A 25,208-nucleotide genomic window follows, 5' to 3' on the forward strand; every position below is an offset into this window, starting at 1 on the left:
GAGAAAACCTGAGATTCAAAGTAAAAACTCAAACTCAAACATGTGCTCTGTAATAACCTAGAAGGGTGGGAATGGGCAGGAGGTGGGAGAGAGATTCAAGAGGGAGGGGACATATGTATACCTATGGTTAATTCATGTTGTTGTATGACAGAAATCAAACCAATACTGTAAACCAATCAATTAAAAATAAATATTAGAAAAGGATACTGAGTGTCTTTATTTGTGCATGAAGAACTTTTGCCTATGGAAAGCAGATGAAAAGTAGTTTTATCGTTCTTATTCACTTCTAACTTGTTTCTTAGATTTTGTCACTATAAGCAGTAAACGGGAAGGTATTTAACTTGGATGCTTAGTCATATGAAAGAAATCATACTCCTTTCCAGTTTTTAAAACAACTTGGTAATTATTTAATCTATCTAATACACAGTACTATATTTTTTTTATATTTAGCCCGTCACTTATCCAGATTTTTTTTTGGTAATATGAAGTGTGGTAGAGTTCTTCTAATTCTTCTTTCAAGTGAATAAGCAGTTTGTGCCCCAAACATCCTTTTCTCACAAAAATGAACTATAGCTTTCATAATATATGCTAAAAGATTAGCATTAATTATCATTTTCTTAAATGATTAACATATACAACTCTTTTCCATTATGACACATCGTATGTATAAATTCAGTTTGTCTTTTTTAAGGTGTTTGTTAATTTTGACACTCCTGATGAAAACAAGGTTCTGCCACTTCTCATTCCAATTATTTACCACCAGTTTTCCTTTCTGTTACTGAGGAAGTCAATATATTCTTGGTAATACTTGGCAGAATGAGAAGTAATGTAGAAAGCTGTTTTTTTCCACACAAAGGTGAAGCTGCAGTAGCTGTGGAGCCAGAAACAGGAAGCAGGTAATAATTTCAATTGCATCATGAGCAAAAAGGCATGTTAAAACAAACTATAAACAAGCAAAATTCTTTATTTAAAGTATATTCTCTTGGGGAAGAAAAAAAAATGTTTCCTTAAAGCACATGTAGAAGTGTTCCTTATTAACCTCCTGAAAAAATTCAGTTTTACAAGCAGTAAAACTAAATGGCTATTTCTCTTTACACATTTTTCTCTTAGAAAAAAGCCCAATGCCTCTGGAAAACTGACTTTAATCATTATCAAGCCTAACTTTGCCTCTGTTCGGTAACAAAACTACAAACACAAATTTTTTTAAGTTAAGGGATTTTAAATCATGAGTTCATTTCTAGCTTACCAATTAGGTACTGTTAACTGACAAAAAATCTGATGGATGATAACTATCAGATTATCTGGATTTATGAAATAGTATTAAAAGATCCAATCCCAAGGACTCTGTAACCCGTTTTTTCTTTTTTTTGAAGACTTATTTAAAATATAACTATTTTGTTAGCTGATTTAAAAAATAAATCTAATATAAAGGCTAGTCCACAGACAAAATGTGGCCCTGCTTGAAATCCAGCCAGCAGCAACGAGCACTATTAAAAGCTCTGGTAGTCATTGTGACCTTGCATTAAGAGGCCTCACGTTTTCAACACAGGTATGCTTTAGTTTAAATGAATACTAAGATTTAGTTCTGAAATCTGAGGACACAATCCACAAAGTAAAATCACAGTAGTTTTTCCTTCTGTTACAGTGATCCAGTTTATAACTCCTCCTTGTTAAACTACCTTTCCAGGACAGATAGAAATTATAATTGAAATTATAATCACAGAACAAAATCACTCCAAACATTTAAAACTCGTATTTGAAAAGCAGTTCACAATATTACATCTAAGTTGCACAGAAGACCCCAGTGATCACTGGGAAATCTACCACAGTCCAGTTTTTCCAGCCCAAGCAGGTCCAAACTTTGGGGAATAATGTGGCCAACCTTCTGCTGAGGCTCTAAAAAATATTCGATCAAAACGAAGCTTACAAGTAGCAGCTATTCCAAGATTAGAGTTCATTTGTGTATCCCATGTATACTGGCAATGCTTAGGTTTGCCCAAAAACTCCCAGACATCCAAAATGTTGTTGGGTAAACCACCACATTTGGTAACCTGAAAAGAAAAAGAAAGAACTCTTTTCAGTCTTTTTCCCCTTAAATTAAAAAGGTCTTTACCATGACTGCATCTAAGTACAATTTTTCCAGTCAGAATGCCACAGATTATTTGTTGATGCACAAATGCAAAACTGGGTACAACTAGATATTTTATAAAAGTAGTTTACTGCATGATAATAAGTAGGTAACATAAAGATATCAAGAGAGCCAGAGGTCTGAAATTTGCCCTTTCTCTTCTAACATAAACAGATTCCTAATTTTGGGTATCAGTTAAAACCCAGAAGACTGAAAACCCATGGCCTCAGTTATTGTTATTAGTAGTTTTTTTAAAAATGAACGTAAATGTAGAGAAGGCAAAACTGTTACTCTAAGCTATAAATTTAGATGTATACCATTTTATATGATCTAATAATGTCAAATATCTGCAGGGGTTTTTTTTTTTGTTATTTTCTGTTTTGTTTTGTTTTTTTAAATAATAGTCATGCTAATGCCTGTGAAGTGGTATCTCATCATGGTTTTGATTTGCATTTTTCTCATGACCAATGATATTAAACATCTTTTCAAGTACTTATTGGCCATTTGTATGTCTTCTTTGGAGAAATATCTTAATCTTTTGCCTTTTTAATTTTTTATTTTGTATTGGGATATGGCCGATTAACAATGTGATAGCTTCTGGTGGACAGTCATACATATACACGTATCCATTTTCCCCCAAACTCGCCTCCCATTCAGGCTGTCACGTAACATTGAGTAGAATTCCATGTGTGTTGTACCCATTTTTTAATAAGATTTTTTATTAACTGTAGGAGGTCTTTGTATATTTTGAATATCAATCACTCATCAGATATATGACTTGGAAATATTTTCTACCATTCCATGGGTTGCCTTTCACGCCACTGATAATATCCTTTAATGCACAAAAGTTCATTCTGATTAAGTCTACCTTATCTATTTTTTCTTTTGTTCTCTGTGCTTTTGGTATCATATCTAAGAAATCACTGCCAAATCCAATGTCATGAAGATTAAAAAAAAAAGGTTGAAAAAAGAAAATCTCAGTAGGAAGAGTCAGGGAAAACTAGGCTGGTCAAATCTTTGTTCTTCTCACCTTGCAACTAGAGAAACTGAAAATAAAGCGACCTTTGCTAAACTAGAAGAGTTTATTATTTTCTCTACACCCCTCTTTTTAATCAATATATTGTTTTGTGTTGTCCTTTTCATATGCTATATATATATATATTTCACTAATAATGTAAGTCTCCCTGCCTCTCCTTTCCCTGAGTAAGGCAAGTAGTGCAGTCTAAATTATTCACTGAACTGCATCTGCAGGGCCACTTACAAGTAATGAACAAATGAAGGTCCTAGTCAGCTTTAGTCAAAAGAAACCTAGGGGACTTCCCTGGTGGTCCAATGGCTAAGACTCTGCGCTCCCAAGGCAGGAGGCCCCTGTGTGATCCCTGGTCAGGGAACTAGATCCCACATGCCTCAACTAAGAGTTCACATGCTGCAACTAAAGACCCCACATGCCGCAACGAAGATCCAGTGCAGCCATGAACAAAATTAAAAAAAAAAAACCCACACCAAAAACACGAGAAACCTAAATAAATTCCACAGCAATAAACTGCCCATAAACATTGAACTGACTTCATCACTCACTTCCTGATCCCTGAGATTTGTATCTCCAGCAAATATAACTGTAGCTGATTCTGGAGCCTCTTGCATTTTCTCTAAAACCATTTTCAACTGATTCATTCGTTCCTTAGCGTGCCCTCTGGTGCTTTCCAAATGAGAAGTCATAAGGCAAAGCTCATTTCCTGACACACTCACCTGCAACAAGACAAAGAAGAAGAGTTGAGAAAATGATCCACTGTTAACACTGAACTTTGTTAACAGAATCAGTAATTATTCAATTGATTGGTTATATATTAATATTCATTAAAGTGAAACTGTATCATCAGCACTGGGCTTATCTCTAAAAGGTCAAAGAAGACTCCCAAAGAATACTGAGCAAGTACCCACTAATACTTCAAGACCTAACCCCAATGTCCACTCCACCGTGAGCCCTTTCCCAGTGTCCCAGGTCTGTGGCTCCCCCTTCTATCCTCCTGAAGAACACTGCAGACTGCTCATAAGATTAAACTGCAGCACAATTACATCTCTCCCACAAAGCTGTTGAATCATTCGAAAGCAAAGAAGGCTCTTTTATTTTCTACTATAGTATCAAGAGCCTGGCACATAGGTAATTCAAAATAATATCAGTTAAATGATTAATGAATGAATGAGAATCACTTACCATTTGCAATGAAGATACCAACAATGTAAGATCTGTCAATATTTCAACTAATTGCCTGCAGAGTCAAGTCCAAATTCTTTTATACTGGGCATTCATGATCTCTTATGATCTGGATCCAACCTACTTTACTAGCCTCTCATCACACCACCCCTCTTTGTACCCTCTACACTCAACTGAATAGAACACTTATTTCGAGCTATACGTGCCCTCTTTCATATAAACATACCCTGCTATTTGCAATTTGCACAAGTTTGCTCATGGTGGTTCTGCCACCAGCACTGTTCTTAATATCTATATTTTACATATTTTTCAGGGCCCAATTCAAATACAACTTCCATCATGAAACCGTCACTAAACAATGCAGCTAAAAGTCATCTCTTCTTTCTCTAAGCTTTCAAGGCACATGATTACACCTCTCCTACAGCATTTATGCCTTTTCTTTATTTTAGCTACTATACATATAATCTCTCCCCTGCTAATATACGAAGTCTATGAGAGCAAGACCTATTTGACTAAGTTTTGAAAGACTCACAGAATCCAACACAGTACCAATTACAGTGCATTTAATTAAAAAAAAAAAAACCAAAAACTAGAAAGCAAATGTGGAATGTTAGCAAACTCATATATTAAGAAAATATCTAATGAATCAAGGATCTTATTTTTACAAATTTTCTGTATTTGAAATGTGTCTAAAAATTTAATTTATAAAGTTCTCTTAGACTATTTAAAAGAACCTGTAAGTGAGGAGTAAATATTTCTCTAAATATAATGTTTTATTTTTTTTAAAAGACATCATCAGGGAGCCATGAAAAAATTAGTTCATTCTTCTTTTTAAGTCAATTTAAAAAAATTACTTACATGCACACACAAAAGGTTTCTCATCATTTGCGTATTTGGAAAAGGAATAATTTCTTGGCTTTTAAACTTCACTCTCGATTTCTTCAACATTATAGCTGTGAAATATCCTTCTTCACGACCTTCAAGTGTTTGTGGAAAAGAATGCAGGCTGAGAGGTCAGGGGTATTTGCAGTTTACCCCAAGTTCCCCTACTGAAAATTCTATTTTAACAAACAGGTACAGAATTTAAATGGATCTACATCTTAAGAGTAAACTATTACTTCAGAATAGTTGAAGATGGCCAACCAAGTCCCAACATAATTGAAGTATGGAAGAATTACAAAAATGTAGCTGGAAATACGGAAGAAATACAAAAATAAAAATGAATTTACATAAATGCCCCAAACAGTTAACAGTGCTAATATCAAATATAAAAATTTGAAAAAATGTTGAAAGGCAAGAGTATGGGACAAATTGAGGCAACTTGATATGAAGTCACTTTTTTAACTCTGAAAGCACCAGAAAAATCACAGGAGGGGAATAAAAAATTTAGAAAGTAAAAACTTGCAAGAAGAAACGAGAACAGAAGTGGGGGGCAGTGAATAAGAGCTTCCCAGTTTTTCAGAGAGCGAAGCAGACGGAGAAGGGCTGGCTGGTTTAATCAGAACAGAGGGAAACCAGGAAAAGAAGAAAAGGGAGAGAAGGGAGGAAGAGATGGAGAGGGACGGTCAGGGAGGAGGGTATCAGACTGGAAAGACCGCAGGTGGGCAAGGCAGCAGGGGGCAAGGAGGAGGGAAACAGAGGGAGCAAAGGAGAAAGAGAAAAAAGAATTTTCTAGAACCAAAGGTTATGAACCTCCAGACTGAAAGGTCCTACCAAGTGTTAAGCATAATAGATGAAAAAACACTGGCTTTAGAAGAAGAGGTTCAAAATTTCCTGAACAGGAATTTGAATGGCATCAGACTTAAGATCATCAATAATGGAAACCAGAAAATACTGAAGTCATGCTTTCAAAATTCTGCAGGAAAATGACTTTCTACCTAGAAATCTATGTCCAGCCAAACTATCAAAGAACTCTGAGGATAAAACACTGGCACATGCAAATAGGATGGGATTCAAACACTTCACTCCCACTCCGCTACTTCTTAGAAAGTCACTAGAAAATGTGCGCCAACAAAATGAGGAAGTAAAGCAAGAAGGGGCAAAGCGTGGGATTCAGAAAACAGGATAAGAGAAGACAGGCAAAATGAATCTCCAAGAGAATGCAGAAACGTTGTCCCACAGAGAGAGAGAGAAAAAGACAAAGAGAATTCTCCCTTTAGCAATTCTGGATTAAAAAGTAAATCAAAATTGAAATCATATACTAGGCAAAAGTGAAAGCCAAAAAAAATATGAGATTTAGCCAAAAATCATGAAATGAAGCCGAAGCGGTACACTAAATGCACTTAATAAAAGCAAAATAGATGAAAAGTCAAAAGCTAAAATTTTTTTTTAAAAAACTAAAATATTAAGGGCAAAAAAGTAGAAAAAAGAACAAAAATAAATAAAAAGAAATTGGTAAAGACTCTTTGAAAAACATAACCACAATGTGATCATCACACTTGAACATTCTCCAACAACTTGATTTCACCAAAAAGCTAATCCATGCCTTAAATTTTGGCAATTTACATTTTTCTGAAAAATCATCCATTTTAACTACTTCTTCACATATATAATATCTTCTCCTATGATTTTTTTTAGTATCAGAGAGTGTGACTTCTTTTTCTCAAGCTTACTTTATTTGTGCTTTTTTCCCCTATGTTCCAATTGTTTAACTTTGATTTATCTCTCTCCTTGACTTGTTTTGCAAAAAAAAAAAAAGACAAGTTAAATAACAGAAAAATTGTTACCTGTAATAATCTCGTAACTACTTGCTTTCTTCTTTAGGTAGGCATAATATGGGGGAATAACTTCCTGTAGAAATATCACATCAGGGCTGTACCTAATTAAACACATCAATTTATGATAAGTACCAGGTATATCATTTCATTTGCAGCTACCTAATAGGAAAATACCACAGCATAAAAGAAACACAAAATATAGTCCTCTAGGACACCTACTATTCGATGTTTACATTGATCTTTGATAACTATAAAATGAGAAAGATCTGTGCTACTTAACACATAATACTGTAAAGATCAAATTAAAAAAAAAAACATATATATGACAACCCTTTAAAGTCAGAAGAACTGGAATCACTGACAGTAGATACCCAGTAATATTAAGACCTTCCAATTGTCTTATACTCTCATAGATGCCTGAAGTGTTGTTGTCTCTTTCTGTCCCCTTGAAACGGTTATTATCCATGATGAAGAAAATGGAGCTCCAAGCTCCAGAGAATTGAAGTGGCTCTCAAGTGGTTCTACAAGGTCACAGAGCCAGTGTGTGGCAGATACAGATCACACTGGCAATTTCCTTTTCACAGCAATAATTACATAACAAGTTTAGTAAGTAAAATAGTACCAGAAGACTTCAAACAAAAGTTAAGTGTTCCCTCTGAACTCCAACCCACAGTCCTGCTCCCAGAGGCAATCATTCCTGATTCTTTCTGATATTTCCTCTGACAGCTGGACTCTGAAGTCAGGACTGATTGCAAAGCCCATAACCTTGATCTATTACCCTCCTTGTAGGCAGGTAAGATACATTATCACACCATCATGAAACAGATGTAATAATACTTACAAAGCTAAATATGAACACACCCCTCGAGCTCTCTCTAGCAGATTGTTCATGTCCAATCCATCAATATTCCAGGTAATGAAAGAGAATACGCTGCCATCTTCTTGCTGAACACTTTTATCTTCAGATGTGCTGGTTTTAGAACGAACGGAATCATTTGTCTCTTCCTTGGTTAGGTCAACACTGGCAAGAGCAGAATGAAACATAACTCTGCAAATAATCTAGAAACTGATTAACTTAAAAATTATTTTTCAAATCTTTGTAGCCCTCATTTTACAGGTAAGTAAAATTCTCTTGCTGAAACTGGATTTATTTTTATTGCAATTCATTATCAATTTTGAATTTCACATTTATTCTTAGTCTTTCTCATTGCAAAGTTGGGCAGGGGGTAAGTACATTTTAAGAGTCCTAAACTATCTGCTTATAGAAGAGCAAGAGTCTGATGACTACAGAAAACTAGACTCTGTGTTATGCAAAAGTCTGTTCACTTAGAACCAACTTGATATTCCTCAGTGATATAGGTCATTAAAATAACTTTACAGACTACAACCCCAAATTAGATTGAGTATGTAAGATTTCCACATTTATTTGGATTCATTTTAAATCATATTTGAAATATGGTGCCAGACAAAGAATGGCTACAATTTTGTTATTTGCCTCACTGAAAGGGGAAGTCCAATGAACACCCTTCTCCTTGAATCTGGGCTTTAGTGACTTACTTGATCCACAGAACACAGTGAAAAGAATATTCTGGGATTTCTGAGGCTTGGCCATTAGAAGCCTTGCAGTTTTCACTCCAGTCTTTTGGAACCTCTGTTCAAGAAACTTGAGCTCTCACATGAGCAGTCTGACTGCTCTGTGACTGCCATGCTGGAGAGACCACATGTGTAGGTTCTAGTCCTCAGGCCTGCCTGACTCCACCTCCCCCATCAAGGCCCGGACATTGGCGTGGAGGGGCAAACATTACTAAAAGGTGACTCCTAAACATTTATATCACACACACAAATTTCAGAACTAGGGTTTTGTATTTATAATCTTAGTATATTTAATGCCAGTAATTTAACTTCTTTTAGAAAATTGTATTTTATTTTATGGCCTTGCCACGCAGCTGGCAGGATCTTAGTTCCCCAAATAAGGACTGAACCCCAGCAACAGCAGTAAAAGCTCCAAGTCTTAACCACTGGACCACAAGGGAACTCTCCCCCTCCCCAATTTTTTTTTAAATTAAAATATAATTAACCAGTATTGGGGACGAATCCATACCAGGGGCCTCCTGATCTAACGCACTGAGGAGGACAGCCTACCACTCTGTGTCACATAGTATAATGTATATAAAACATTATACCAGTTTCAGGTACATAATATAATGATTCAATATTTGTATACACTGCAAAATGCTCACCACTGTAAGTCAACTATAAACTTCCTTTGGAAATAATTTCAGACTTTCAGAAAACAGTAAAAAGAATTCTACTCACCATTCATACAAATAAATGTTAACATTTTACTTATTTAACATTTACTTGCTTTACTTGTTATTCAGAAACATTTGCATAAGTATTTTGAATGCACTGATACCCTGGAGAAGGAAATGGCAACCCACTCCCTATTCTTGCCTGGAGAAGCCCACGGACAGAGAAGCCTGGCAGGCTACAGTCCATGAGGTCAAAAAGAGTGGGACACGACTGAATGAGCAAACACACACACCTAAAGATAAGGACATACATATATACCCTAGTACAACTATAAGAAAAGCAACAAAGGAGGAAGAAAAAGGTTCTAGGCAGAGGTGATAAATATCTTTACAAGAGCTGAAAGGCAAGAAAAAAAGGACCCACTGGAGAAAAGAAAAGTTTGACATGTCTAGAATGTAAAGTCAAGTCGGCCGTAGGAAGCATCACTATGAACAAAGATAGTTGAGGAATTGGAATTCCAGTTGACCTATTTCAAATCGTAAAAGATGATGTTGTGAAAGTGCTGCACGCAATATGCCAGCAAATCTGGAAAACTCAGCAGTGACCACAGGACTGGAAAAGGTCAGTTTTCATTCCAATCTCAAAGAAGGGCAATGCCAAAGAATGCTCAAACTACCGCACAATTATACTAATCTCACACAATAGCAAAGTAATGCTCAAAACTTTCCAAGCCAGGCTTCAACAGTACGTGAACCGTGAACTTCCAGATGTTCAAGCTGGATTTAGAAAAGGCAGAGGAATCAGAGATCAAATTGCCAACATCCGTTGGAGCATAGAAAAAGCGAGTTCCAGAAAAACATCTACTTCTGCTTTATTGACTACGCTGAAGCCTTTGACTGTGTGGATCACAACAAACTGTGGAAAATTCTTCAAGAGATGGGAATACCAGACCTGACCTGCCTCCTGAGAAATCTGTATGCAGGTCAAGAAACAACAGTTAGAACTGGACACAGAACAACAGACTGGTTCCAAATAGGGAAAGGAGCACGTCAAGGCTGTATACTGTCACCCTGCTTATTTAACTTATATGCAAAGTACATCACGAGAAACGCTGGGCTGGATGAAGCACAAGCTGGAATCAAGATTGTCGGGAGAAATATCAATAACCTCGGATGACACCACCCTTATGGCAGAAAGTGAAGAGGAACTGAAGAGCCTCTTGATGAAAGTGAAAGAGGAGAGTGAAAAAGTTGGCTTAAAACTCAACATTCAAATAATTAAGACCATGGCATATAGTCCCATCACTTCATGGCAAATAGATGGGGAAACAATGGAAACAGTGACATAATTTATTTTCTTGGGCTCCAAAATCACAGCAGATGGTAACTGCAGTCACAAAATTAAAAGACGCCTGTCCCTTGGAAGAAAAGCTATACCCAACCTAAACAGCATATTAAAATGCAGAGACATTACTTTGCCGACAAAGGTCTGATTAGTCAAAGCTGTAGTTTTTCCAGTAGTCATGTATGGATGAGAGAGTTGGGCCGTAAAGAAAGTTGAGCGCCAAAGAATTGATGCTTTTGAACTATGGTGTTGGAGAAGACTCTTGAAGAGTCCCTTGGACTGCAAGGAGATCCAACCAGTCCATCCTAAAGGAAATCAGTGCTGAATATTCATTGGAAGGACTGATGCTGAAGCTGAAACTCCAATACTTTGGCCACCTGATAAGAAGAAATGACTCACTGTTAAAAACTCTGACGTTGGGAAAGATTGAAGGCAGGAGAAGAAGGGGACGACAGAGGATGAGGATGGTTGGATGGCATCACCGACTGGACGGACATGAGTTTGAACAAGCTCTGGGAGATGGTGATGGACAGGGAAGCCTGGTGTGCTGCAGTCCATGGGGTCGCAAAGAGTTGGACACGACTAAACGACTGAACTGACTGATTGACATGGCTGGAAGTTTTGTGAGGTAGGAAAGAGAGCGTGACAGGAGACGAACCTAGAAAGACAGGCAGTGGTCAAACCGTGGGGAAACGTGTAAGGCATACCGACTTTAAGAGCATAAGTGCAGGAATCGGGGAGGGAGCAGTGGAATAACAGGGGCGGATGCGCATTTTATAAAAACCATTATCCTGGCCGGCCAGCAGAGAGTAAACAATAGGAAGCAAGGAGACTTCCAAGCTACCATTCTTCAGTAAAGGATTTTGTGTCTCATCCATTTCGAAACGCTCGCTTACCTATTCCCTACACCTGGAATAAAAAATTACGTATCTGATATTTCTCCCTCGGACTCCAAAGTACATGCGAAGTGACACAGCCTGGACTTCTCAGGAGAAACGTGAGCCCCGCTGCTGGGGCAGGTCTCATCTACACCAACCCTCCTCTTTCGGCTACTCAGACCGAAGGCCCGTCTCTGCGCAGACTCGCCGCCTAACTCGATGGCGGGTCCTGGATGCCCAACGCAACCGGGTACCCGACTGCCTCCGCCCGAACCCCGGCCGGTCGTCACCCACCAGGACTCGGGCTCAGAGCGGGACTCAGGACGGCTTTCTGAAGCGCTCTCCTCCACGGCCGGCTCGAAGTAGGAGTTCAGCGCTCTCTGCAAAACAAAGACACAGGGATGGGACGTACGCCTGCACCACCAAGGTGAAGAGCCGGCAAGAGAGAAGCAGCGAAAGCTTACTTCCATCTCCCAGTCGTTCTCGGCCAGGTAGCACTGAGCCACAGCGGCGTCGCAACTCGCGACGGAAGCAAACTCCACACACAGGAGTCTCCGCTTCTTCACCTCGGGCTCCCCCTCCTCCAGCTCCGCTTCCGGCCCAGCCTCCGGCCCGCTGTTCCGCTCCATGGGTTCCTCGCACTTTCACTGCACCTCGAACCCGGCCGGGAGTTGGGGGGGCGGGGGCGGGGACAGTCAGGCGCCAGACTCTGCACAGGCGCCCAGCGCCCGCGGCGCTAGCCCATCCACCGCCCGCGAGAAAACACGCTCGCCTCTCGGAAGACGGTAGAGCGCCTGCGCAGCAAGAAAGTCATCCCGGGATGGCGCGGGCCAAACGGCGCATGCGTGCGCTGTCACGACGCGCTAGATATTAGTGCGCCAGCTGCCAGGGTGAGGGACAGTTGCGGCGGGTGCGCTCGACGGCGGGCCTGGAACGCTCTTCGGGTCCAGAGGGCTGTTGACCCTTTGTGTCCTTGTTCTTTTGCGAACTTTGGGGCTCCCCTGCTCTTCCAAGACTCAGTCTTAAGTGGGGCCTGGGATCCGGCGATCGGTCCACGATGATCTGGTTGAAGAAGGCAAAGACTCTGCTGGAGTGGGTGATGCACTCAGGCAACATTCACAGTTTCGACAGAAACCTGGAAAAGGTATTAGAGGCGAAGGCGCGGTTTCTAACGAAGGGAAAGAAAGCGCCCTCCTTGGTTCGTGGGTGAACGCTGGATAAGTTGTCTCTGGCTAGATTCTTTTGGATTGAGTCCCTAAACTCAACTTAGTAGTAATGATTACTGCTTTGATGGAGTAGAGTTATGTGCTAGGTATGCCTACGTTCATCTGTCCTTTTTTAAAAGGAAAAGGTTAAATGGGTAAGTCAGCAAAATGGGTTTATCTCAGAAATGGCAGAGGAGTTACATATTGGGACTTGCAAACTGAGGCTAGCCATGGGCAAGTCCTCAGCTGTTCTTCTATAGAGAGAATTAGGAGACAGTTGAGAGGGGCTGTTTTGAACAAGTTCTTCGAGAAGAGGAGAGTCGGGTTTGTGGTGGTGTCTCATTGAGTTGCGGAGGTTTCTTAGCTTGTTGCTGATAAAATCTTCCTTTTTCCTGCTGGGATTTATAAAGTAAACTGGGAGGAGTGGTAAGTGGGGGAAAGTTCCCCCTTTAGGGCTTCACCACCCCCTTTGGAAGGAGGTGTTTTATAATAATTATTATGTAATCACAACATTGTATAATTAAAAAGAAATAAGTTAATTTTAGTAAAATAGTTTAACAAAAATATTTTAACATGTAGTCAATACAAAAAGGGCTAACTTTCTGTACTTTGAAATCTCTTGTGAACTGTACACTTAAAGCACATCTCAGTTCATACTAGCTGTGTTTCAAGTGCTCACTACTGACAGGTGGCTAGCGGCTACCGTATTAACTGCACAGGTCGGTATCATGATAGGTGCTCTGTGTGTTAATTTGATCAAAAATAGATTTTGCAGTTGTTTCCTGTGGGCAGATTTGCTCAGGCTAAATAGGTTTATGCATAGTGATTTGTAAATCTAGTCATGAACATGGTTTCTTTTACTGTGAGTTTTAAGGTAATGTGATCTAGACCAGTGGTTCTCAATTGGGGGTGGTTTTGCTCCCCATGGGACATTGGGCAGTGTCCTGCCACCCTTATGGCAGAAAGTGAAGAGGAACTAAAAAGCCTCTTGATGGAAGTGAAAGAGGAGAGTGAAAAAGTTGGCTTAAAGCTCAACATTCAGAAAACTAAGATCATGGCATCCGGTCCCATCACTTCATGGGAAGTAGATGGGGAAACAGTGTCAGACTTTATTTTTGGGGGCTCCAAAATCACTGCAGATGGTGATTGCAGCTATGAAATTAAAAGACGCTTACTCCTTGGAAGGAAAGTTATGACCACCCTAGATAGCATATTAAAAAGCAGAGACATTACTTTGCCAACAAAGGTCCGTCTAGTCAAGGCTATGGTTTTTCCAGTGGTCATGTATGGATGTGAGAGTTGGACTGTGAAGAAAGCTGAGCGCCAAAAAATTGATGCTGTTGAACTGTGGTGTTGGAGAAGACTCTTGAGAGTCCCTTGGACTGCAAGGAGATCCAACCGGTCCATCCTAAAGATCAGTCCTGGGTGTTCATTTTAAGGACTGATGCTGAAGCTGAAACTCCAATACTTTGGCTACCTCATGGGAAGAGTTGACTCACTGGAAAAGACCCTGATGCTGGGAGGGATTGGGGGCAGGAGGAGAAGGGGACGACAGAGGATGAGATGGTTGGATGGCATCACCAACTCGATGGACATGAGTTTGAGTAAACTCCGGGAGTTGGTGATGGACAGAGAGGTCTGGCGGCTGTGATTCATGGGCTCTCAAAGAGTCGGACACAACTGAGTGACTGAACTGAACTGAAACATTTTTGATTACAACAGGAGTGTGGTAGGAGTGGTGGGACTGGCATCTAGTGAGTAGAGTGGAGGGATGCTGCCAAACATCCCCAATGCACAGATTCCCTCCCCCTGTCCCCACAGCAGAGAATGGTCCAGTCCAAATGTCAGCAGTGCTGAGATTTTGAAAACTTGACTTAAAACCATGCTGTTAATCATTCACTTTGACCTAGGTCAAAAGTAGATAAATTGCTACCCTTATTCTATGTACATATAAATCATGTCTTTGCACTGGACTTAAGAGTTGACTGTTCAAATCATATGATTTCTTTCTCTAAATCTCTGGTTAATAATTCTTTAAAATCTCTTAATAAAAAAGTGTAGTTTTTGTGCCTTACGGGATCTTGACTGACAAATCATTTTACGTCAAAAAATTGTCTCTTTGGTGATTTAAATATGACACCAGAGATTCTTCAAGGCAAGAAATGCTCACTTTTAAGTACAGGATTTTAAAATGCAAGATTACTGTTAAAATTAAACTGGAGTAAAAGATGTACATGGTCTCTCAGACACACTTGTCCTCTTACCCCATTGCTTTTGTAAAGACTAGAAGGAATAATGTTCCTGGGTGTAAGAAGCAAGTAAGATGTACAGAACTATTGTGTCAAGTCTGCCCCATTACCCAGTGCCACAAAGTCAATGAATCAAGTGCAAAAACACTGGAAAATTTGGCTGATAATATTCCAAAGAGGATTTTGTTTTGGGGACAGATGTTTGGAGATAGCATATAGAATCTGAAAAATGATCGTGACTTTCTGTCCCTCTACAAATGATCTGGCAAATTGAAAATTAGTTCTGGTATAGATGTCAAGTCAATGCGTGAGATCGTACATTATACTGCTTTATCTTAGCCTGTCCTCTTTTTTTAAAAAACCTCTGTTTTATCAGTGTTTATAAACACCCACAGGACCTGTCTTTTATAAAACACTGATACAGAAAGACTAACACTCAAAATAAAGTCCTGATCTTGCTATAAGATCACTTTTAAATCAGTACTTAAGTACTGTGAGATTATAAAGAAATACCCATCAACTTCCCAGGTGGCGCAGTGGTAAACTATCCACCTGCCAATGCAGGAGCTGCAGGAGATGCAGGTTCGATTCCTCAGTTGGGAAGATCCCCTGGAGGAGGAAATGGCAACCCACTCCAGTATTCTTACCTAGAAAATTCCATGGACAAGAGGAGCCTGACAGGGTACATTTTATGGGGTCTCAAAGAGTCAGACACAACTGAATGTGCACATACAGACACCACACACTCCCCATCACAATTCCTCACCCTTATCATCAAGGAGAGGGAAAAAGTGGGTTCCAAGGAACAGTCCCATCAGATGTGCCCTGAGTGGGGAAAAAAAGTCCTCCAAATAATTTCAGAAAACATTGATGTTGTATCCCCTCTTTAGAATTGTGGTATAATACACATATTTTACCACATGGGGCATCCGTCGTGGCTCAGACAGTAAAGAATCTGCGTGCAAGGCAGGAGATCTGGGTTTGATCCCTGAGTTGGGAAGATCACCTGGAGGAGGGTGTGGCAACTCACTCCAGTATTCTTCCCTGGAGAATCCCCATGGACAGAGGAGCCAGCCGGCTAGTCTTTGGGGTCACAAAGAGTTGGACACGACTGAGCACACACACACACAACATAAAGTTCACCATCTTAACCGTATTAAAGTATTCAATTCAGTAGTAATTTTTGCATTCACATAGTTGTACAACCATCACCACCATCTGTCTTCAGAATTCATCTTGCAGACCTGGAACTCTACCATTTAGGCAATAACTTCTCATTCCCTTTTTTCCCCAGCTTTGCCAACCACTATCTATAGTCTGTGTCTCTGAATTTGACTGCTCTATGTACCTCATATGAATAAAGCCATTGCATCCCTTTTATATATTAAAGCTTTCAACTAGTTCTGCAGTAAAGAAACATGTTTCACCTTATCATGTTTAAGTTACTTGCCAATGGAACTCTCACCCCCACAATGACACATGTGAAAGTATATACTTCAGGAGTCTCAGGTGAGATCTGGAAACACCAGGTGAAATCCAACACACAAAGAAATAAGGGCAGGCAGTTCAGAAGCCAGGTTAAATTGTGTCGCATCATCCTTGTGGAAATGAGAGGTAAAGTGTAAGTGAATGAGCTGTCTAGACTAGAGCACAGACTAGCGAGACGCATTAAAGATTTAAGACTGAACCCCGAGGACATACAGGGTTGAGAACAGTAAGTAGCCTTTGAAGGCTATAGAAATGGTTAGGAAAGTAAGAATAGACCTTATACTTACTAGAAAAACTTTGAGGCTTTGGCTCTACCACAAAAGAACAGTGATATTACTTAAAGTTTATCAACATGATATGCCAACAGGTACACCTGGACTAGGGAACATATTATTTAGACTTCTCTCTTGCTATTTGATTTGTGATTTTATCATAATGGGCTCATCATATTTACATTCCTGCAGGGCATCACTCCTTCCTGGGAATAACTATTCCAGTTCTACATACCGAACTAGATTAGCTGCAAAAATTCTCCCCAAGTTTGTGCTTTCCCTCGAGAGGAGATCTGGAGGAGTGAAGAGACATCACCCCAGTCCTCAATCTATAGGTGGTGAGGAAGGTCTTTCCCTATTAGCCCCTCTTTTCCAGGTTGAAGGCAGCAGAGGCGCTGTAATTGAGAGAAACCTTGCCAACATGATTATTGTGAACATAGGCCTTCACAGCATCTACCTTTGTAGGCATTCTGTAGACTGATTTGATAAAATCTGCCATTTACCAGCCTTTGGGAAAAATACTGCTTATAATCCTGCTTAGCACATCTCTCCTCACCATCACCACCCTGCCAGTGAACACGAGTGGAATGGTACTTCAGCTGGTTGAATCTTCAGGGAATATTTAAATTCCTCTGAGTGCTTCCCTAGGGCTTTGTTTGCCTCCCATGGCACCCATTTGTTAACTTTTGTTTTTGGTCTTCTCTAATAGTCTCTACCGGTTCCTCAGTCCATCAGTTTAGTCGCTCAGTCGTATCCAACTCTTTGCAACACCATGGGCTGCAGCACACCAGGCCTCCCTGTCCATCACCAACTCCCAGAGTTTAATCAAACTCATGTCCATTGAGTCAGTGATGCCATCCAACCATCTCATCCTCTGTCGTCCCCTTCTCCTCCCACCTTCAATCTTTCCCAGCATCAGGGTCTTTTCAAACAAGTCAACTCTTCGCATCACGTGGCCAAAGTATTGGAGTTTCAGCTTCAGCATCAGTCCTTCCAGTGAATATTCAGGACTGATTTCCCTTAGGATGGACTGGTTGGATCTCCTTGCAGTCCAAGAGACTCTCAAGAGTCTTCTCCAACACCACAGTTCAACAGCATCAATTCTTCGGGGCTCAGCTTTCTTTATAGTCCAACTCTCCCATCCATACATAACTAGTGGAAAAACCATAGCCTTGACTAGATGGTCCTTTCCTGGCAAAGTAATGTCTCTGCTTTTTAAAATGCTGTCTTGGTTGGTCATAGCTTTTCGTCCAAGAAGCAAGTATCTGTTAATTTCATGGCTGCAGTCACCATCCTCTGTGATTTCAGAGCCCCCCAGAATAGTCTCTCACTGCTTCCATTTTTACCTTTATGTTTCAGTGTTCAAGTAACTTAGGGGAGGGCAGGTTTACTTAGTGGCCCTGAGTCCGGTGGAGACAAACACACTGTCTACATGAAAGATTTGTGAGGACTGAGACAGTGTCTCCGTGCCTGTAAGACATGCATATACATTTCTGAGCATGGTCTCTAACACAGAGTTAGCCACAGTTAGCAACCAAATAAATACACGTGCTCCCTACAGCCGGTATCTTGACTGAAACCACAATCTTTTTTTTTTTTTTTTTTAAACAGTGTCCTCCCCTCAGCCCCTCTTCAACAGAGAGGTAGTTCTCCATTGGTTTCTTCCCCCACAAGACATGTTTCTTAGCTCTGGGAAGTTGGGTAGCAAATCGGTCTTCTGATTCGAAAGAAGAATCCGTCTGCATTGTTCTCTTCCCTTGGCTTACTTATTCTACTTAAGGAGACAAGAGCTGGCACTAGGGATTCCCTGATGGTCCAGTGGCTGCGACTCTGTTATCACACCTGAGGGCCTGGGTTCAGTCCCAGGTTGGAACTAGGATCCTACAAGCTGTGCAACAGGGCCACAAAAAAAAAAAGAATTGGTAACACAGAAAAGTATTTCTCTGCCATATCAGAGTGACCCGTGCAAGAGTATCTCTATTCCAGTATACATTTTCAGCCAATTTTGTATCTTAGTATAGCCTTTGGCCTTTCAAGTTGGGTGGGTGGGTTTAGTCACTCAGTCATGTCCAACTCTTGGCAACCCCATGGACTGTAGCCCGCCAGGCTCCTCTGTCCATGAAATTCTCCAGGCAAGAATACTGGAGTGGGTTGCCATTTCCTTCTCCAGAGGATCTTCCCAACCCAGGGATCAAACCAGGATCTCCTGCACTACAGGGTGATTCTTTTTTCCCCCCATATGATCTCACTTCATGTAGAAGTAAGAAAAAGAAAAGACAAACAGCTCAGAGATACAGAGAACAGTTGGTGATTGCCAGAGGCAGGAGTGGGTGGTGGACAAAAGGTGAAGGAGCCAAAAGGTACAAACTTTTGGCAACATACAGCCTTGTCCTACTCCTTTCCCAATTTTGAATCAGTCTCTTGTTCCATGTCCACTTCTAACTGTTGCTGCCTGACCTGCATACAGGTTTCTCAGGAGACAAGTGAGGTGGTCTGGTATTCCCATCTCATAAGAATTTTCCACAGTTTATTGTCATTCACACAATCAAAAGCTTTAGTGTAGTCAATGAAGCAAAAGTATATATATTTTTTCTGTAATTCTCTTGCTTTCTCTATGAGCCAGTGAATGTTGGCGATTTGTTACCTGGTTCCTCTGAGCAGGCAGATTCTTAACCATCTGCACCACCAAGCTGGGGGAGAAGATCAGTACCAAAATCAGTATTCTGCAGTAGAAAGTCAAATTGACATTTGTTTTACCTTTTGTCATCCCAGCCAAAGTTAGATAATCAAATGGAACACTAAGAACTGATCTCTATTAAATACACTGTACCTTGAAATTACACTCAACTGCCTTTGGTGACCTGGAGAAGGAAATGTCAACCCACTCCAGTATTCTTGCCTGGAGAATCTCATGGACAGAGGAGCCTGACAGGCTGCAATCCGTAGGGTTGCAAAAAGTCAGATGTGCTTGAAAATGCAGACGCACACACGCACCCACCTTTGATGACTGTGAGGCTTTCCTGAACTGCCTAGCTTTATCAAACTGTCTTCACCTGGCTAAATTCTGCCCATCCTTCAATCTGCAAATAATTTCACAGGATGCCTTTCCTAATGTCTCTTCCCTGAAAACATACTTGGATGAGTAAGATCCTTACTTCCAGCAACCTGTATTTACCCTATCGGCAGTCATTCACTGTACTGCAAGGTGCATGTATTGTTCCTATAGACTGGAAACCCCTTAAGAGCAGAGATTTGATCTTGTTCATCTTCAGACTGTGGTGCTTCAAAGTCTAGTAAATGCCCCAGTAAGGTGAGTTTATATCTTGGGTCTCTTTGGTGTGCATTATTAGTTTATGAGGACATCTTGTGGCTAGATCATTTATTGAATGATAATGATCCCATTCTAACATTCACTTTTCCATTGATTTACCTCTTAAGCAAAACATACTATTTAGAATGGTTTGTATTTTATGGTTCTGTTTCTGTTTTATATCAGGGCCTTCTAAGGGGTAAACAGCAGCAAACAACTCAAGTTAGTTTGTGAAGTTCCAAAATGCCTTCCTGGTGGGAGCATAAAAGCTGCTATATATCTAGAGATTCTACAGTTAGCAACAAGGGAGACTGGGAGGTAGATAGACTTAGACCTGAATCTCAATTCTGTCATAACCTTGGTGATCTTGAGAGTAAACCAGTCTGAATTTAAATTACTACAAAATGAAAACCATCTGTCCCTTATTACATAGTGCATGGAAAGAGTGGCACAGTGCCTGACTTAAGAAAATGCTCAGTAGGTAGTTCTCTAGAATCGAATCGTTTAATACATGAGACACCCCTCCCTCCCCAGAGACATCACACAGTCATCCATATTCTGTCTGAAAACCTCTAGTGACAGCAAGAATTACTGCACTGGATGCAACACATTCCATTCACAGTTCAGTTCCAACTTCTAAACGTTATCTATGATTTTTTTCCTAGTAAATTAAATAGAATTTAAGAAACACATTTTATTTTTGTTTCCTTTCTAAAGATGTTTGATATGACATTTTAAATTAATTGTTCCACATTTTATCTTTCATGTAATTTTTTCATTATGATACTATAAATGGAGTAGGACCTTAAAAGCAGCAATTTAACTTTGCTGGATTCTATTAAACTTTTTTATACTAAAGTAGGTTTGTGGTATAAGCTTGTTCTCATAACGTATTGAATTTCTTCCAGCCTATTTTAAAAATTGTTTTAAACCATTCATTAAGAAGTCATTCTAAAATTACTTTGTGCATCCAAATTAAAATTACAATGCACCAACAGATCACAAGGACCGCCTGACTTTGTTCATGCAAAATTTCTGAGAAGACATTAAGAAATGCCAGGTTGCTGTACATAAAGCTGAAAAGCTCAGATGGAATGTTTGATTTCTGCAGAGTAGTGGAGATTAAGAAAAACTACTCCTGTTTTTCCCTAAATATTCCTTTTTATTTCAGAATAATTTACTCCAGAATTCCATTCTATCAAGAGAGACTGGTAACTTGATTTTCAGTTTCTGAATCAACTTTTGGAGGTGGCTTGGTTTAATCCAATGACAGTTCTTGGTAGAGCTATTTGTGCTTTTCTAATACCACCAAATATTCAAAATTCTCTTTTCTTTTTTAACACTTAGATGACTGTTGTTTCTGCTGCCCCTGGGAAAGTGATTTGTGAAATGAAAGTAGAAGAGCAGCATACCAATAAAATAGGCACCCTCCACGGCGGCCTGACAGCCACCTTAGTGGATGTCGTGTCATCGCTTGCTCTGCTGTGCACAGAAAGAGGTGTAAGCGGAGTCAGTGTTGATATGAACATAACGTACGTATCCAAAGTGTACCCTAAATCACTTTTCTCAATGTGATAACTCATTTCAAACAACTGAGACTACACACATTTATAACAGAAATAAAGCATGAGTTGCCCTTAGCTGGTCATCCTTAAGTGCAGCTACAGATTTGCCTTAAAAACATTCCATGGTTTTAGAATCTACAACTAAAGGGATTTCTAAGTACAGTATATATTAGTAATAATAATATAAATAATCAGGAATATATAATCAGTGATAAAGGGAAGTCAAGGGGACCTTAGGAAGCATCACTATGAACAAAGCTAGTGGAGGTGATGAAATTCCAGCTGAGCTATTTCAATACTAAAAGATAATGCTGGGAAAGTGCTGCACTCAATATGCCAGCAAATCTGGAAAACTCGGCAGTGGCCATAGGACTGGAAAAGGTCAGTTTTCATCTCAATCCCAAAGAAAGGCAATGGCAAAGAATGCCCAAACTACCACACAATTGCACTCATCTCACACAATAGCAAAGTAATGCTCAGAATTCTCCAAGCCCAGGTTTCAACGACATGTGGACCAAGAACTTCCAGATGTTCAAGCTGGTTTTAGAAAAAGAGGAACCAGAGATCAAATTGCCAACATCCACTGGATCATAGAAAAAGCTAGAGAATTCCAGAAAAACATTTACTTCTGCTGTATTGACTACGCCAAAGCCTTTGACTGTGTGATTCACAATGAACTATGGAAAATTCTTCAAGGTGGGAATACCAGAACACCTTACCTGTCTCCTGAGAAATCTGTATGCAGGTCAAAAAGGAACGGTGAGAACTGGACATAGAACAACAGACTGGTTCCAGATTGGGAAAGGAGCACATCAAGGCTGTATATTGTTACCCTGTTTATTTAACTTATATGCAGAGTACATCAGGTGGAATGTAGGACTGGATGAAGCTCAAGCTGGAATCAGATTGCTGGGCAAAATATCAATAACCTCAGATATGCAGATGACACCACCCTTATGGCAGAAAGCGTAGATGAACTAGTCTCCTGGTGAAAGAGGAGAGTGAAAAAGCTGACTTGACACTCAACATTCAAAAAACTAAGATCATGGGATCCAGTCCCATCACTTCATGGCAAATAGATGGGGAAACAATGGAAACAGTGACAGCCTTTATTTTCTTGGGCTCCAAAATCACTGCAGATGGTGACTGCAGCCACGAAATTAAAAGGTGCTTGCTCCTTGGAAGAAAAGCTATGACCAACCTAGACAGCATACTGAAAAGCAGACACATTACTTTGCCGACAGGTCCATCTTGTCAAAGCTGTGGTTTCCCAGTAGTCATGTATGGATGAGAGTTGGAAAGCAAGCTGAGCACTGGAAGAATTGATGCTTTTGTGGTGTTGGAAAAAGAATCAATTTTTCCACCTAAGCTACAGAAGATATGATTTTTGTTGGAAGGGGAGGCAGAAGTTAAGAGTGGGAAAGCCAATGTTATTTGACACGAGGTCAATGTAAACAACGTATCAACAGGTTTCAATCTCAATCTTTCCTTAGGCTAACTTAACATTTAGTCTGTCTTTACTATGGAAATGAGCATGCTGTAAGCAAATCACAAGATTAAAATGCAAAGGGTCTTTTGAGATTAAGATGAACAAAAAGAACTGCTGGGGCATTGAGGCACATATTCAGCAGTTCTTCCCTTATTCCATGTGATGAGGGTTAAGACTGCCTGATGACCCTGCTTTGCCTCAAGACTATTAGGAGCAGAGATCTTCCAACCTAGCACTGCACTTCATGATCTTCCAAGATACTGCTATTACAACCATAAATCATCTTTAATAAGCCAAACATAATTTTGGCCTTTAAAAGTCTGTGTGGCCGAAGTTTTGGCCACCATCAGGAGCTGCCTGAAATCCAAGAGGACCTCATATTAATTCCTTATAATTGTTTTTAAATCATTTTAGAGCTGAGTAACTTCTGCATATTGATAACAAAACAGCAAGTATTACCTCACATAGGAAGTTAAGCAAATTAAACGAAAGCTTGGGGGAATCTTTCACTAGCCCCAAATAAATATGAAGTAGGAAGCCTAAAAACAAAGAAGGGCCGCAGGGCTGGGCAGCAGTTGAAAACCCCTGTGTTTATGGGAAAGCAAACTTGTGTGCGTGTAAGGAATCAGTAAGAGCTAACTTGGGTCAGGATCTGCCATTCAAATTAGAAAGGACAGAAAGTTTACTGATATTATTCTTGAACTACCTAGGAAAAAAAACAAGGCAGGTGTTATGAGATGCACTCAACTTTCTCTTTTTAAAACTGTTAAATATTTCCTTTCAAGGTACCTATCAACTGCTAAAATAGGAGACGACATACTGATCACAGCACACATCTTGAAGGAAGGAAGATCACTATCATTTGCTTCTGTGGATCTGACCAACAAGGCCACGGGAAAACTAATAGCACAAGGCAGACATACCAAACACATGGGAAACACACCATTTGAAGGCAACGAGAAGAAGTCCAACAATGAGTGTCCAGAGTCAACCTGATTTGGACAAATGTAATTTTCAAAATAGCACAACCGGAAGTAGCCAAGAAAGTGTCTTTGGGGAAAATGCCAGAGATCAAGTGGGATACAGGACAGGGGGTTGTCTATGTTCTTTGATTTCGAGACTATTAATGATTAATCCTTAAATTGTAGGTCCTCAGCTCTAAAATGCTCTTTTTTTAAAAACCCAATTCCATTATGGAACTTCAAAGCAGAGGAACCACAGGCCACACTGAAAAATAAGAGTGAGCAGTCCTCAAAAGTTTAAGGCAAAGCAGATTAGTGATAAATAGCCCAGTGGGTATGCTGCTTTTCTGACAATTCAGGATTGGTATATTTTATAGTGGTGGTAGTGGGAAGCATAGAATTACCCCTTTTCTAGTACCTAGGATAAAACCATGCAGATCTTCAATCTCTTAATGCTTGGTATTGGAAAGACCAAGTTCACTAATTGTTTAGTCAATTTCTCAAATTTCTGTCAACTGTGGTATTTATAATTGGTTTCTGCATCAGGGTCTTAGTTCTAACATTTCACAACTGATCATAAAGAAAGGAAGTAATTTCCTTTGGAAGTTGGAAACAGTTAACAGTTAAAGGTTGATGAGCCTTTGGTTGTATTAGAATACAACATGCACATCAGAATATATATAGCCCTGTTTGCTGGAAGGGCAGAAGCAGACTTAATAACAACAGTGAGCACATAGGAAACCCAGATCTAGTATTGCCCACGGAAAGGAACTTGGGATCCTTGGAGAAAACAGCTGATTTCAGAGCTGGGGGTGGGATAGGGAAATAAGATAAACCTATCTTGTATTTGAAAGTCAAGAAGTGCTCAATAAAACAAGGCGTGAAAATTACATAGCAGTGTATGACGCAGAGAGCTCAAACCCAGTGCTCTGTGATAACCTAGAGGGGTGGGAGGTGGAAGTTCATGAGGGAGGAGACATGTACACCTATGGGTGATTCGTGCTAATGTATGGTGAAACTCACACTACTGTAAAGCAATTATCTTCCAATTACAAATAAATAAACTACATACCATTGAAAAGAAATGAGTCCATACTGTTTAGGTGGCAATAAATGGCTGAGACAGGAGAGCC

At 40.0% G+C, this 25,208-nt stretch overlaps 2 protein-coding genes across 2 annotated transcripts; one reads left to right on the plus strand and one right to left on the minus strand.

Annotated features, from left to right (window-relative positions):
• Nucleotides 1–376: 376 nt before the first annotated feature.
• TDP2 (tyrosyl-DNA phosphodiesterase 2) lies at nucleotides 377–12,297 on the minus strand. Its single transcript, XM_070456224.1, is given in 8 exon segments — nucleotides 377–1,882; nucleotides 1,884–2,051; nucleotides 3,707–3,877; nucleotides 5,202–5,320; nucleotides 7,070–7,161; nucleotides 7,902–8,081; nucleotides 11,830–11,915; nucleotides 12,000–12,297. Coding segments are annotated over 8 exon segments (1,095 nt in total). The 5' UTR covers nucleotides 12,165–12,297; the 3' UTR covers nucleotides 377–1,768.
• Nucleotides 12,298–12,423: 126 nt separating this feature from the next.
• On the plus strand, nucleotides 12,424–25,160 carry ACOT13 (acyl-CoA thioesterase 13). The gene is made up of 3 exons (XM_020892288.2): nucleotides 12,424–12,679; nucleotides 21,407–21,591; nucleotides 23,899–25,160. Exons 1-3 carry the CDS (start codon nucleotides 12,593–12,595, stop codon nucleotides 24,107–24,109), a joined length of 483 nt encoding a protein of 160 aa, XP_020747947.1. The 5' UTR covers nucleotides 12,424–12,592; the 3' UTR covers nucleotides 24,110–25,160.
• The last annotated feature ends 48 nt before the right edge of the window (nucleotides 25,161–25,208 follow it).

This window comes from Odocoileus virginianus, chromosome 27 (genome assembly GCF_023699985.2).
Source record: "Odocoileus virginianus isolate 20LAN1187 ecotype Illinois chromosome 27, Ovbor_1.2, whole genome shotgun sequence".
Classification (NCBI taxonomy): domain Eukaryota; kingdom Metazoa; phylum Chordata; class Mammalia; order Artiodactyla; family Cervidae; genus Odocoileus; species Odocoileus virginianus.

Bases quoted from the DNA above. Each gene is read 5' to 3' on its own strand.
- ACOT13 (XM_020892288.2), top strand. From the start codon at position 12,593: ATGATCTGGTTGAAGAAGGCAAAGACTCTGCTGGAGTGGGTGATGCAC. The intron at 12,680-21,406 runs GTATTAGAGGCG...TTTAACACTTAG, and splicing joins TCGACAGAAACCTGGAAAAG to ATGACTGTTGTTTCTGCTGC. The intron at 21,592-23,898 runs GTACGTATCCAA...TTTCCTTTCAAG, and splicing joins AGTGTTGATATGAACATAAC to GTACCTATCAACTGCTAAAA.